The 15,798-nt window shown below is 44.1% G+C and overlaps 1 protein-coding gene across 6 annotated transcripts in view; it reads right to left on the reverse strand.

Annotated features, from left to right (window-relative positions):
* DNAH9 (dynein axonemal heavy chain 9) overlaps positions 1-15,798 on the reverse strand; it is a 342,415-nt gene that overhangs the window by 219,973 nt on the left and 106,644 nt on the right. For all 6 annotated transcript variants that reach the window (XR_011468497.1, XM_070395266.1, XM_070395267.1 and 3 more), the window contains 2 exons: positions 7,571-7,727; positions 598-702 (listed from right to left, as the gene is read on the reverse strand). Coding sequence is in view for 5 of the 6 variants with exons in the window: in XM_070395266.1 (XP_070251367.1) it covers positions 598-702; positions 7,571-7,727 (262 nt within the window). In the remaining variant the exon portion in view is untranslated. The remainder of the gene's footprint in view (positions 1-597; positions 703-7,570; positions 7,728-15,798) is intronic.

Genomic DNA, 15,798 nt, shown 5'->3' on the forward strand with positions numbered 1-15,798 from the left:
GGAACCCATGTTCTGGTCCCTATAACATGGGACCCTGCCCTGCCTCGAGTGCAGGTTCGGGAAGGGCTTTCTGGGTGACTTGAAAGGCGAGGAGCACGCTTACATAAAACCCGACCAGAACATGACTTCCTTCACCCAGTGACAGTCACTCCGCAACCCTCACTTACACGTCAGTAAGTGAACTGGGCTGAGAGGGAGCAACTCGCCAGACTCCAGCCAGGAAACACAGAGCGGAGCTAAGCCCTGGCCTGACCACTCCCAAAGCCGACGCCCTTTCCAAGGAGCTGGCTCTGCAGTCGAGGGCCTCTTTCCTCGCCTGGGCAGTCGGTGAGCTGGCTGTCCTTTGGTCCCACTGTACCGAGGAGGACATGGAGTCCCACAGCATAAATGGGTCTACCTCGGTAGGGACCTGCAGGGTTCCGTGTCCTGCTCTCAGGCCCGATTTAGAGGGTGGAGGAAGGGGCATGAAATGCAAGGCTGGAGGGAGACGGGGAAAGGGAGGAGGAGGAGAGGTTGAAAACAAGAGGATGCAGACTTCCGCAGTGCAGTGCTCAGCACGGAAACCACGGGGCTTCCAGCAACTTCTGGCCCCCATACCTGTACTGCCACCACCGACAGGACCTCCACGGAGATTCGATTAAATTCATCAAAACAGCCCCAGGCACCGGTCTGAGCAAGGCCCTTGTAGATGTTGCCACAAGACTGCAATGAAACGTACAAAGATTAAATGACTATCATGCCTGGCTTATCAATACACACCTAAGTCATTTTCATCTTCTTTATTATAGATACTTCCAGACCCCTACAGACCCCGGGTTAGGAACTTGTATTAAAATTTCAAGACAATTAAATTTTTTATGGCTGTGGGTGCCAACAAAAGTCACAGGATCAAACAGAACCTTTTCAAGGCACTTAGAACAAAATCCCTTTCAAATGTCATCAGGCTTGCATTACTGTTGATTCTGTAGCTTTCAAAATCCCAGGAAATGAATAAAATATTTTCTTGCACCAGGCAGACAAAAAGTCTGCCACTCAGCCTTTGGCGTGTGCTGATGAGAAAGTTTATGTCTGTATCTTTAAAGCCCTGCCCGAATACCCAGGTTTCCCAGGGCAACAGGAAGCTGGAGGTGGGGCAGGAGCGATAACATCTATAGAAAATAAACTGCAGGTAAGTCTTTCTAATGAGAGCAAGGAGAGAATTTCAGAGGGCAGATGTATATCTGTCCTAAAAATAAAAACCATTCTGAGCATCCTGCATGAACTAGTAAACCATGGAGCCATAGAATGGGAGAGGTTACTGGCCGACACTCCCAAGGTCATTGGCAAGAAACTATCATGAAAGTGCTGGGAAAATCCAAATAGTAGGAAAGTCCCATTCATTTACTGAGTGGGCATTGTTTGACCACCAGCTCTGCACAGCTCACGTGCTAGGCTCAGGGGGCTCGGTTTCTCTAAGAACTTCGGGTCAGGTTGTGGAGATAAGGTACACAAAGAAAATAAGTAAATTGCTACCCAAGCAGCAGTGCTGAGGGACAACATAAACCACAAAGGTTACAGACAAGTTCAGAGGAGTGGGTCAAAGTGCCCTGGAGTAATCAGTTTTGCCAGAGGTGAATTTCAGATAACATTACAGCAGCACTTTCCAAAGTTTGTTTCATGGAATGCCAAACCCGGAAGATGCTCCTTGAAGACGAGGCTCTTTGGTCAAGCAAATCTGGGAAACACACATTCAATAACCCAATGTACAACATATATTAGCATTTTAAGAGCCCCGAGAAGTCCTGCACAATTAATTCACTTCAACTGTTTTACATGGCTGGATTTTTCATATGGATTTGTTTCTCCTTATGTGGTCCCTGGATTTCTCAGAGTGCACTCTGGCAAACATTAGTGGAAAGAAAATAAGAACAGAAGTCAGATCTGGGGCTCGGCATCTGACAGAACCATATGGTACCTTCAGAACATGCATTGGAAATGCTGGCTTAATGGGATAATAGTATCTGTGTAGGCATAATGGAACTTTCCTGTCAGAGGAAAGATTATGGACGAAGAATGAGCAAAATCATGATGTTTCCACAGAAAAATAAAGGTGAATTTCAGCTGGAAAGTTGAATTACGAAAGAGGGTCATGGCTATGAAAATACTTGAATTATTAAAAGGAATCTTTGGAGGTTTGGAATAGAGAAAAATATCATTAAATCAACATTTTTAGCAGAACCAGTATCACATTGCATATGCTAAGTTGGATGTGGGGCAGACTTTGTAAAGAGAGGGAAGAATAAACACCACCTTTTATTAAGCTCCTTGAATTAAAAGATTCCTCAATTGATGCAAATGCTTATTGAGTCTGTATGATGTGGGGGAAACTGTCCTAGATCCTGAGGAGCCAGCAGTGAACAAGGGAGACAAAGCCTGTGTTTCCATGGGGCTTACGTTCTAGTGGGGAGACCCGACAATGACACAAAAATAAGGCCGTCAGATGGTAAGTCCCACTGGAGTCTTAAAGGGGGATGATAGGGCTATTTCAGATGGAGCAGTCGCATCTCTGGAGGTACCATAAGTTCCAGGCTGGCTATTACTATTATTATATTCATGAGGATATATGTATATATAACATTTGAGATATATAGTAATATCTATTATTATATTTGGGATAATAATAACAACCTGGCAAATGTCACAAAAACTTAAGTGGAAGTTCAGGAATTAAAAGCTATGCTTTTCTACATTAACAGAGGGTTTTAAACATGTATATTGTTGGAAGTATTACAGATGTTCCCCTTTTACCCCCCATTGACCCGCTCCCCACGGCTGACCTGTCCCCAGGTCTTTCCCGCACGATTGTCTGCCCACGGGCTATGCATATATGCATATAAGTGAAAGCGTTTCCAGGTTGTGGATCCCTTTCATCAAGTGCATACCCAATATATAAAATGGAAAAAGGTAGAGTTTTCAGAGGTAGATACTTGTCACTCCTGCAGTCTTTCCCCTGGGGGCCTGTACAGAACCCCAGGACTCGGCCTGGTGCTATTTTTGAACCACTCCAACTGTACAGTGGCTCTAGGCCAGCCGTGGGCAAACTACGGCCCAAGGGCCGGATCCGGCCCGTTTGAAATGAATAAAACGAAAAAAAAAGAACATACCCTTTTATGTAATGATGTTTACTTTGAATTTATATTAGTTCACACAAACACTCCATCCATGCTTTTGTTCCGGCCCTCCGGTCCAGTTTAAGAACCCATTGTGGCCCTCGAGTCAAAAAGTTTGCCCACCCCTGCTCTAGGCTGTGGTGTTGCCTTGCTATAAGGTGGTGAGACTCTGGGCTGGGCTGAGGGCAAGAAGAGTAGGGTTGAAGACCTGGAAGCAAGAGACCTGCTGAAGGGAAGAGTCAGCATTGGTGACTGATCGGAACTACAGAGGGAAGGACATGAAACTATCAGAATATCTCAGAATTTCCACCCTGGACCGCAGAGAAAAATGAGATTATTCATATTAATGCAGGGGTGGGGAACATCCAGCCCGCAGGCCATATAAGGCCCTCGAAATCATTTGGTCTGGCCCTGCAAGGCATTAGGGGTGAGTTAATTACATGATTGATCAAATATAGCAGGCTCATTTTTAAGTTGGTAAATTTTTATGACCCAGGAATGATGTTATAAATATCCAAATGGCCCTTGGCAGAAAAGAGGTTCCCCATCCCTATATGAATGGGATGAGGAATCTGGCCCGGAGGAAGACAGGAGTTAGTAGGAACTCCCTGGGAGGAGAGTGATAGCCAAGTACCAGGGGAGGGCATCTGAATGGAGACCCCCACCGACCAGTGAAGAGAGGAGGTAAGCTGGAAGGCAGGTTAGGGCGCCGTTAGTGCCCGGGTAAAACTGGAAAACATGAAAGAGAATCAGAAACTGAAACTCAGAAGGAAGATCAGAGAGGAAGGAGAAGGTGGAAGTTTAATGTTTCAGAAATCAAGCAAGTAGGTTCCAAGGAGCGGGTGTTCTACAGGGTTGCTGCTACCGGAAGTCAAAAAGAACCCAGAGAGTTTTAGGTTCCAACCCATTCGATGCTTCAGCAATAGCATCTCCAATCTGAGGCCCAGGGGGAAAGTCTTGCTGCTATACTATAAAGAAGACGTGAGCAAACTGCAACCGTTTCCAGAGAAAGTGGCTAGTGTTATACGTTTTCCAGCACCACTAATAAAGCAATAACTTTCCCTTTTTCCCAAGTCTCTATACCCATCTGTGCCTCCCCCCGCCATCACCGGATGCCTCCTAACAGGATTCCTGTGGCAGAGAGGACTGTGAGGGTCCTTGACTATGGCCCCAACCCTCCTCTGAGCACTCCCAGCTTCACCACCCATGCCTCCCCAAGTGCACTAGGTATTATTCAATTTTTCAAAAGCCTCTCATTCCTTCTTCTCCAGGTTTGCTACCCCATCATCTGCTCCTCACCCTCTCTGGCTTGAATAACTGCAATGCTCTTACCACAAAGTTCCTTCCCTTCCAGTCTCCTCCTGTCTCCATTATCTCCCGTCCAGGAGGCTTCCTTGAATAACACTTGTTCTCATCACTCTCCTACTTCTGACCTGAGCCCGGGAGGCCTGTCTGCAGCCCGCAGGGCCTTTCTGCAGCCCGCAGGGCTTTTCTGCAGCCTGCCGCTTCAAGGTAGGTCTCGTAGTGGCTTTGTGCCCACCCCTCCTTATTCAACCCCAGCTCCTCTCTCCTCTTGATCCCCAGCCCACTCTCTTGTACTCAGCCACTGTTCTATGCTCACTTCCAGCTTGCTCTCTGGAGATACATAAACAGAATATGTTGCCGTGAGTGTCGTGAATGACATAACAGAATGCTGCCCCGTGACGGCTCTTCCTGACCCTCCTTCCTCTCCTCGTCCTAGCCGCCCTCGAGGAGCGTTCAGGGGGATCAGACCCGGGGCAGGGGAAGGACATCGACTGCATAGAGAACTGGGCTGTGTTAGATCGCACATGCCCTGTTTGGCACTCCCCCAAATGTTCAACAGCCTTGGGGCTCATACCCTCCAAGGCTCAGCACACTCGGTGGTTCTCCCTCTATGCTGGAGCTTCCAGGGCTCAGAGTTTGTGGAACACACATCAGCACTCAGGGTAATGCTGGCTGGTGTCTCCCCTAATTTCATGTCTCTTGTCTCTCCAAGTGGACTGGGTTATGCCCTATCTACCTATCTATCATCTGTCTATTATCTATCTATCTATCTATCATCTATCTATCTATCTATCTATCTATCTATCTATCTATCTATATTTTTGGTATCCTCCCATGATGCCTAGCACAAGCTGAGCAATGGTGATATTCACATTCACTGGATTGCTGGAGTGAGCTTTGTGCTAAAAATAGTCTGAATCGCTGGACAACAAAAGGAAGACCAGGTTGGAGAACAGCTTAGTGAGACTGGTTACCAAGAATGCTTAGTGTCCAGGAAGGGATGGGATGACCATCCTTTTGGGGTGCTTCACTGTGGCTACCCCCACTGATGGTATTCTGCCCTGTGTCTCGTCTAGACTTACATGGCGAAAGCTTTGCTCACTTTTCAGACAAACTAAAGATAGACTCCCCTTCTTACCCTGTACCCTTAGAGCAGTGGTTCTCAACCTTCCTAATGCCGAGACCCTTTAATACAGTTCCTCATGTTGTGGTGACCCCCAACCATAAAATTATTTTTGTGGCTACTTCATAACTGTAATTTGGCTACTGTTATGAATCGTAATGTAAATATCTGATATGCAGGATGTATTTTCATTGATACAAATTGAACATAATTAAAGCATAGTGATTAATCACAAAAACAATATGTAATTATATATGTGTTTTCCCATGGTCTTAGGCGACCCCTGTGAAAGGGTCGTTCGACCCCCAAAGGGGTCTCAACCCACAGGTTGGCGACCCACAGGTTGAGAACCGCTGCCTTAGAGGAATCAGTGGGTCAGGATTAAGTAAAAGTTTTTAAAGGGATTCGGTTAAATGGCCTTAGTGACCCCTGGCTGTGGGCCAACTCAGCTGTTCCCATTTGCTAGACCTGGTGTGACAGAAGACATCGCTGACTTTCTTTAATCAACATGCCAGGTCTTCACATCTAAATGAGTGTGTCCTCCAGAATGTTCCTCCTGGGAGAGCACACTTATTTCAGCAACATTGCTCAACTATGGAAGAATCTAAAAGCTTAAAATAATCTTTAAGGCGAGCTAATTTCATTTAAGGCGGGGAGGATCTTTCTTCTTCCAGCCTGACTTCAAAGGAAACATTATCTTAAAGTGTTTAATCAATAAAAGCAACCATGTTAAAATTCAGAGTGTGTAGACTAAGGAAGACAGTTATTTGGGTCTGCATCCTATTTTGCTTGCTTGCTATGAGAAAACACAGTGCTATAGATTCTACAATGCTCTGCACAGCAAAATTTCATATACAGGAGAGATCACTAAAGTTACCAGAGGTGAACTGCATTGAAAGCATCTAAACGTGGTAACTGCAAGTATTATCTTGCCGTCTCTAAAATTGGTTTTAAATTCAATTTATTTTGCAATCAATACACATGATTTTTGCACATAAATATTTAATCTATTCTTAATGCATTTGTTTTATTTTTCTACTCTAAATTTATTTACATGCTACCCTGTTATAAAAACAATGAGACAGCAAGGCGGCATATTATTACAGTTTTTAAAAAGGAATCTACATAAGGAGGAGAGGTTGCTGGCTAACAGTTCCCTAATGGGTCCTCTGCTTGGCTCCATGTCACAGAGCCTGGAGAGGCAAGTGCCTAAGTGAAGAACATTAGCCTTGCACTTGCCTTGTGTGGGCATCTCTTGCTAGGAGTAGGGAGGGGTTAATCTAGTCTGTCTTCAGAAGTCACACCTGCCCTTACAGAATATTTTGCTCTTGTGGATATTCTGGGGGAAATGACCATTTTTACAGAGGAGCACAGATATGATTTTTATGTTGTTTTTATTTTAATAAGACTTTATATGAGCTGCTTACTAGTCTTTCTGTGGTTCTAGGTCAAACAGGAAATTTAGACCTTTGGATATATATTAGGCTCCTTCATTTTACAGATGATGATAGGAAGACTCCAAAGGTGAAGCAAGAAAACCGTCTGTGGTTGCAAACCTCCTCAGAGGAAGCAGATTCCATGTGTGAGGTTTACAAGGTCAATGAGCTCCAAGACTGTCCTAGCTGGTTTGGCTCAATGGATAGAGTGTCGGCCTGTGAACTGAAGGGTCCCAGGTTCAATTCTGGTCAAGGGCACATGCCTGGGTTGAGGGCTCAATCCCCAGTAGGGGGCATGCAGGAGGCAGCCGATCAATGATTCTCATCACTGATGTTTCTATCTCTCTCTCCCTCTCCCTTCCTCTCTGAAATCAATAAAAATATATTAAAAATAAAAAATAAGCAAGCTCCAGGACCAAAGCCCTGAGGTCTTCTGTGGAGGAGGGAGCAGAGCTCTCCGTGTTGGGGCCTCTGAGCTGGCCAGGGTGGCGTGGATAAGGGGTCCCTGGTTTGGGCCACTGCCCCATTCCTAGTCCCTCCCAAAGCCAGGCCTGTACCTTGTAGTCCATTTGCTCTGAGCAGTTAAACACGTAGACCATGATGCCCAGCGCGCGGCCCAGGTCCTTGGTGGTCTCCGTCTTGCCTGTGCCTGCAGGTCCCGCTGGAGCCCCACTCATGGTCAGGTGCAGAGACTGGGTGAGGGTGATGTAGCACCTGCAGAACACGGGGGCATGGGTGATTGCCAGGGCCACGGGTGCCGATGAGTAGCACCGGCCCAGCCAGGTCCTAGTGAGAGAGAGCTGGGAGGCCTAGGGGAGGCCTGGCAGCTTCCAAAAGGAAACCCTAGAGGCTGCCCCTCTGCTCCCCACAGCGCTGTGGGGAGGACTTTCTAAAGGATCACCTGATCACGATGCCCCTCCCCCCTGAAGGGCATCAGTGGTTCCCCTCTGCCAGGCCCTTCCCAACCTCACCCTGCCTATTTCTTCAGCTCATTCTCAGGCCTCCCCTCTCCCCAGCCCAATGCTTTGAGTCTCTTCATGTACAGTTATTCCCTCGCCCAGTGCTATGGTCTGAATGTTTGTCTCCCCCCAAACTCATAAGTTGAAATCCTAACTCCTGAAGATGACGGTATTAAGAAGTAGAGCCTTTGGGAGGTGATTAGGTCATGAAGCTGGAGCCCTCATGAGTGAGATTCATGCCTTCCTAAGAGGCTGTAGAGGGACCCCTGTCCCTGACACCATGTGAGGACTCAGCGAGAAGGAGCCATCTACGCGGCAGAAAGAGGCCCCTCACACGAACATGACCAAGCTGGTGCCTCGATGCTGGAATTCCCAGCCTCCAGAACTAAATGTCTGTTGTTTATAAGCTCCCTAGTTGTGGTGTTTTGCTCCAGCTGCCTGGATGGATGAAGATACCCAGACACACGAGAGCTATGCTTGTCCCTCTCACCTTCCCCATCAGCCCCCGAGCCTTCCTGTGTACCTGGATCGAGTTCCTCTTCAGTCTTTGCCCAGCTGATGGCTACGAACCCCTCAGGGCTCATATTTGTCTTTACGTCTCCCACTAAACATCCCCAGACCCCTCAACATGGGGGAGTGAGCAGATGTGGGTTCCCCCTCAGCAGAGTTCCCACTCCACCTACAACCATTACATGTATTTAACACACGTCTTTCATGCAGATCTTAATAGGATACATATAGGTGGGGTTACGTCTGATCATTTCATCCCCAGAGAGTAGCACATAAAGGCCCTTATGATTATTCTAAATCAAAGAAACAAATTCATAAATGAATGGCTTGATCATTCAGTCTGTTTAATCCTCCTGTGACTATTTTTACTAATGACAATAAACTCAACTTCAAGTTTGTTTTTGACACTTAAAAAAAAAAACTTGTCACCCTGGCCAGTGTGGCTCAGTTGGTTGGAGTGTCCTCCTGTACACCAAAAGGTGGCGGGTTCGAACACAGTTGGGATGCATGAGGGAGGCAACTGATTGTTTCTCTCTCACATCGATATTTCTCTCTCACTCACTCTCTCTAAAGAAATAATAAATAAATAAATAATACATATTACCATTTAGATGGAAATGTGCCTTTGGGTAATAAGCACATTAAAGTGCTTATTATATTTGAAAAGCTGCTCAAAATCATTGGTCATTAAAAATGTAAATTAAATCCACAATGAGATACCACAGCACACCCACCAGGATGGCTATAATAAAAAAGGCAGACAAGAACAAATATTACCAAGGATGTGCAAACATTGGAAACCTCATGAATTGCTGGTGGGAATGTGAAATGGTACAACTACTCCAGAAAACAGTCTGGCAGCTTTTTAAAAAGTAAACATTACCATATTGTCCTAGGAATTTACCCAAGGGAAACGAGAATGCATGTGCATGCAGACAAACTTAGGTAGGAATGTTCACAGCAGTATTTATAACACTAAGAAACTGAAAACAACCCACATGTCTACCAATAGTGAATGAGGAAACAAAATGTGACATTGCCAGGCAATGGAACATTAAAAAAATGAAGTACTGATACATGTGGCAACCGGGATGAACCTTAAAGACATTCTGCTAAGTGAAAGAAGTCAGACGCAAAAGGTTCCATGTTATGTCATTTCATTTATGAAATGTCCAGAAAACACAGAGACAGACATTAGGTCAGCAGCTGCCTGGGAGGGAGTGAGAGTGTGGACTGACTGCGAAAAGGGCAGTGATGGTGAAACTTTTGAGCTCGGCGTATCAGCATTTTGAAAAACCCTAACTTAACTCTGGTGCCATGTCACATATAGAAATTTTCTGATATTTGCAACCATAGTAAAACAAAGACTTATATTTTTGATATTTATATATTTAAATGCCATTTAACAAAGAAAAATCAACCAAAAAAATGAGTTCGCGTGTCACCTCTGACACGCGTGTCATAGGTTCGCCATCACTGGACTAGGGGGAGGGCAGTGTCCTCCACTAGGCTGTGATAATGGTTGTACAACCTATGAATTTACTAAAAATCAGTGAATTGTACACTTGTAATAGATAAACTTTAAGGCATGGATATTATACCTCAATAGAGCTGTTTCAAATGTGCCAGTGGCCCCACCTAGAAAATCAATACCTGGGCTCCCAGCCTGCAGGTTGGTCAGGGAGGAGCCATCTGAGGGGGCCTCTGCCATGAGTTCTGTTTCTGAATCTGAGATCTAGAGTTAACCCCATTCATGCAGATGGTGACTGGGTCTCCACTAGAACCAAAATGGTTTTGAAAAGACTTGAAGTGAGTTCCTGACCTCCTTTAATTAAGTGCAAAATTCCCACATTTGCTTCAGCCTTTGAGAGTGAACCCTGGAAGGCAGGTTCCCTAGGCAGAGAGGAGAGGGGTGCTGATTTTTTCTACTGGGAGCTATCCCGTGTGATGGAATGTGTTGGCTCAGCTGATTGGGGCATGAGCTACACTTAACTCCTGATTACTTGGGCTCACACAGCTGCCTCACTCTCCACTGTGGACTCACTCACATTATAGTTGTTGCTCAGTCAGGCGGGCCCCAAGGCCAGGTGAGTCATGTCCAGGGGAAAAGCTGGGTCTCATCTCCCGGCTCTGTCACTGTAACCATTTGGCAGTACTTCCCTCCTCTCAAGCATTCACAGTTAGATCTTCACAAAGTCCTGTGTGTAGCCTTAACCAAACCTGCACTCCTGAGCTGAGTTCTGGCTCCAGATTGGCCCCTGTGCCCTTTACCTCTTCCAGCCTCAGGTTTCTTCTAGAACTACTGGGGCCTGCCACAGCTCTGAACCTCCCAGGAGGAGAGCCAGCTGCCTGGACTGGTAGAGGCCGGACCCCAGGCAACTTTCCTCCCTTCTCTCTCCCTCCTTTCTGTCCAAAGGCTGCCCCCTCCTCCACCAGAGGGCAACCTCAGCCTCCTCTCCCTGGAACTGGGGGCTTTCCAAGAACCTGGGCATCCAGGAGCACAGGGTTTCTCAAAAATAGAATTCTCACAGAAAACTCCAGAATCTCTCAGAAGAAATCCTCAGAACTGGGTAGCGATCTCTTTTGGAGTATCTACTGAGCTTCTGGTCATCTTCTGAGGAAGCACTTGGGGGAAAATGCTAAAATATGCACCTCCCCCATAATTATCGAACGCCAGAGCTGGGACTTCCCAGATCAATGAATCCAACCCCTTTATTTACAGACTAGAGGCCCGATGCACGAAATTCATGCTCAGCCCGCACAGCCCCAGCTGCCTCATGGCCCTGTGGCGCCCCGCCCACTGGTCATTCTGGAAGGTTGTTCTGCCATCCGGTTTAATTAGCATATTAGCTCTTTATTATATAGGATAGTAGACCGAGGCTCAGGAAAAGAACATGGGCCCTTTAAGCGGTTGTAATAACTAAGGCAGGGCCATGAAATAGCTAAAGGGCTATAAGGAAAACCCAAAGAAAAGAAGGAAACAGTATTTCCCTCTCCTGCATGTGGGTCAGCATTATGCTCAGGCTCTAAGCCAGCAGAATGTCCTGTCCTTGGGGACACACGCTCCTGCTCTAAGATTCCATCTGTGTTCTTGATAGATTGTCCGTTTCTTTCATCACCCAGGCCAACTGCTTCAGTATGCGCCTGTTTCCCAGTGATGGGGGAATCATGCTACAGTGGTTAGGGCAGGGGTGGGCAAACTTTTTGACTCGAGGGCCACAATGGGTTCTTAAACTGGACCGGAGGGCCGGAACAAAAGCATGGATGGAGTGTTTGTGTGAACTAATATAAATTCAAAGTAAACATCATTACATAAAAGGGTACGGTCTTTTTTTTTTTTTAGTTTTATTCATTTCAAACGGACCGGATCCGGCCCTCGGGCCGTCGTTTGCCCACGGCTGGGTTAGGGCAATGACTGCCATCAGACAGGCTGGTCCAACTCTTGCCTCTACGACAAAGTGTTTGTGAAATCTGCCAAAGTCATTAAACCATAGTGCCTTAAAAATGTGTGATTGGGGTCCATTACACAGTATTTTCTTCGTACAAAGCAATTTGGATAAATTTGCTGCATCAAAAAGAATAGCAATTGTGAGAATGGCAAGTAATCCTTTAAGACGAGCACTTGTCTAACCAACTAACCCAGTGGTTCTCAACCTTGGCTACATTAGAATCACCTGGGAATCTTTAAAATCCTGATTTCTGGGCCTCATCCTCCGGAAATTCTGTTTCTTTGTTATGGGGTGGGGCCACAACATTAGTAACAAAGAAACAGAATTTCCGGAGGAGGAGACCCAGAAATCAGGATTTCAAAGATTCCCAGGTGATTCTAATGTGCAGCCAAGGTTGAGAACCACTGAACTAACCTAACACGGGTCAATTCAGTTAGCTGTTTATTGGGAACACGGACCCTTTGGTGCTGGAAGAGACCTCAGGGGTTTGGCTCCTTTTCCTTTTTCTAAATTTATTATTTAACATGTTTTCTTATTTATTTTATTTTATTTTAAAAATATATTTTTATTGATTTCAGAGAGGAAGGGAGAGGGAGAGAGAGAGATAGAAATATCAGTGATTAGAGAGAATCATTGACCTGCTGCCTCCTGTATACCCCACATTGGGGATCAACCCACACTGGGGATTGAGCCAGAAGCCCAGGCATATGGCCTGACCAGGAATCAAACCATGACCTCCTGGTCCATAGGTCAATGGTCAACCACTGAGCTACATCGGCCGGGCTCTTTTATTATTGACTTTAGAGAGAGAGGTAGGTTGAGGGAGAGAGAGGAACATCGATCGGCTGCCTCCTGCATGCCCTCTACCGGGGATCAAACTGGTAACCTGGGTATGTGCCTTGAGCAGGAATCGAACTGGCGACCTCTGGGTACATGGATGACACTCAACCAACTGAGCCACACAGACCAGAGCAGAGGTTTGGCTCTTTCCCCATGCCAGGCTCTCTCCCATTAAAGCCTTCAAATACATCATAGGACCTTGTAGCCTTTCCTCCCAGCAAGGCATAACTTCTTATTTCAGAAGGCAGCTCCTTTCACACTGGGTCAACTTTAGTTGTTTGAAAAGACTTACTAGTATTGAGCTGAAGTCTCTTGTTTTCTTTGGGCAAATGACTTCTATTGGCTTTGCTCTTATCTGCCCCATCAGGCTCTTCCGAGCATGAGATGAAAGAAGAGATAAGAAAGGTAGAAAGCCGATTCACTCTCAAAGTATTATTTTTTAGGATAACAAATATGTAAAACATAGTTTTTCCTTTTTTGATAGTCATTTGACAGATTAAAGAAAATATCAAAGATACTATATCCTGATTTCAGTTATGAATAGCTGTGGCTATCCCAGAAATGTGGTCTGGCTAATCTTAGAGTTGGTGGAATCCTAATTGGCTTGTATCCATTTTCCATTGCTATGTAAAAAAATTACCACACACTCAGTGGCTTAAAAATTCTAAATAATTTTAATAATTGAAAATGATGAGGTGGACCCAACAAAGTAAAATGTAAGAAAAGCGAATGCAGATTAGTCTCTCAGCACTTGCACATGTACAGAACCGGGAGCTGTGGTTAGACGGTTCACGGGAAGGAGACCTCGGGCTTTTCACAGGTTTCAAGCTCAGTGTGAGAAACAGCATTTGTAGGAGAACGTCCTCAGCATCTGCCAAATCTGTCCCTATAACATTTTAACTTTATAATTTTGAAAATGGTCTGTCTTCAGCATAAATGCCCCCAATTTTAGAATCTATTCCTTATGACCTACACTGGTTGGTAAATGTCTTTCTCAGAACGTGACACAAAGAACTGAGAGCAATGAATGACATATGATCTCTGTCGCAAAAGTGATAACATACCTGGTAACGGAACTGGAGTAGTTATTGCTCTGCTTCATCTGATGTTTACGTCTCACATAAAATTAGAAATTCTAGAGGTAACTTAGGAAACTCAAGAGAAATCAAGAGTGAAATTCTTACAAGTATTAATACAGGGTAGCAGAACAGAAGACACATTTGCAAAAATTAATTTTTACACAAGTGTAAAGAAAGTTAAAGCTATAATGAAATTAAACAATGATTTCTTAGCTACAACACCAAAAGCACAGTCCATAAAGGAATAAACTGACAAAGTGGACTTCACCAAAATTTAAAACTTTTGTACTTCAAAAGACACCATTAAGAAAATGGAAAGATGAGCAACAGACTGAGATAAAATATTTGCAAACATACCTGCAATAGAATATATGCAAACATATATGCAAACAGAATATGTAAAGAATTCTTAGAACAGACAAATTAAACAATAGGCAAAATATATGTACAGAGAGTATGTCAAGGAAGATATACAGATAGCTAATGAGCACAGGAAAAGATATTCAATATCATTATTAGAAAAGTACAAATTAAAACTCAAATAAGATACTACTTCACATCCTCTAGAATAGCTATCATTAATAAGACCGACAATAAGCTATGTTGTAAGGACGTGGAGGAACAGGAACCCTCTTAAATTGCTGGTGGGGATAACAAATGATCCAGCCACTTTGGAAAATTGTTTGACAGTTTCTTAGAAAGTTGAACATAAAACTTCCACACCATCCAGCAATTCCCCTCCTAGGTATACACCCAAGAGAAATGGAAACATTTATCTACAGAAATACACACAATTTTCACAGCAGCATTACTTATAATAGCCCCCAACTAAAATAGCCTGTGTTCATCAACTGGTGAGTGGACAGACCAAACAGGTCATGTCTCTGAAATGGAATACTATTCAGACATAAAGAGGAACAAACAACTGACACCTTCTCTACCAAGGCTGCACCAAAAATCGTTCTGCAAAATCAGAGAAGCCAGACACAAGAGAGCACATGTTATAAGAAATGTCCATTTATAAGAAATGCTCAGAATAGGCGAATTTATAGAGACAGAAATCCAGTGGTTGCTAGTGGTGACTGGCGTTGGGAATGAGAATTAACTATAAATGGGCATGAGGGATCCTACCGTTGAAAAACTGATTTATGGTGATAGTTACACCACTCGGTAAATTTACTAAAAGTTATTGAATTGTATACTTGGAATGGTGATACTTTTGATATGTAAAATACACCTTAATAAAGTTGTTTACATATATATATATATATATAATGTTAAGTAGCAACAAACATTTTTAAAAGATCTAGAGATAACAATAAGAAATACTATATGAAGATACTTATAAACTTTTCTGATAAACACAATTACAGTATAAATAAGCAGAAATAAGTCACATTTTATAAAGATGCCTATTCATTCAAAAGTAAATTTGAAGGAATTAAGGTTGACCAATTAAAAACCCTAATCATTTACATTTTGGAACTGGACAAAATGATTAAAGTTCATTTTAAAGAGGAAACAGAAAAGCTAAACAAAAATAGTCAATGAAGATACATGATGTAGACCAAGCATGTCAAACTCGCCGCATGCCTTGTTTATTTGGCCCATGTTAGCTTTTGAGTTTGACATGCTTGATGTAGACCTTTACTATAAAAAATTACCATTCATGAAAAGTTACAAGCATTAAAGAGTATGGCTGATAGATAAATTAACATACTGATGAAACAAAATAGCTATTTTGAAGTAGTTTCATAGACTCAGAACTTTGAATATGGTAGAGCAAACATCACAAAGCAAAAAGGAAAAGGGCCTATTACTCATTACTCATTACTTAAACGAAAAAATCAAACCATATGCTCCCTGAGATAGTTTCTGTGGGTTTTCCTTGCTCAGGAGTCCACACTTTGGAAAGTCATGTCCGCTACACCATGAATTCTGATGGGGC

This window comes from Myotis yumanensis, unplaced genomic scaffold (assembly GCF_028538775.1).
Source record: "Myotis yumanensis isolate MYYU_CA2020_CCGP unplaced genomic scaffold, mMyoYum1.0.hap1 SCAF_16, whole genome shotgun sequence".
Lineage (NCBI taxonomy): Eukaryota > Metazoa > Chordata > Mammalia > Chiroptera > Vespertilionidae > Myotis > Myotis yumanensis.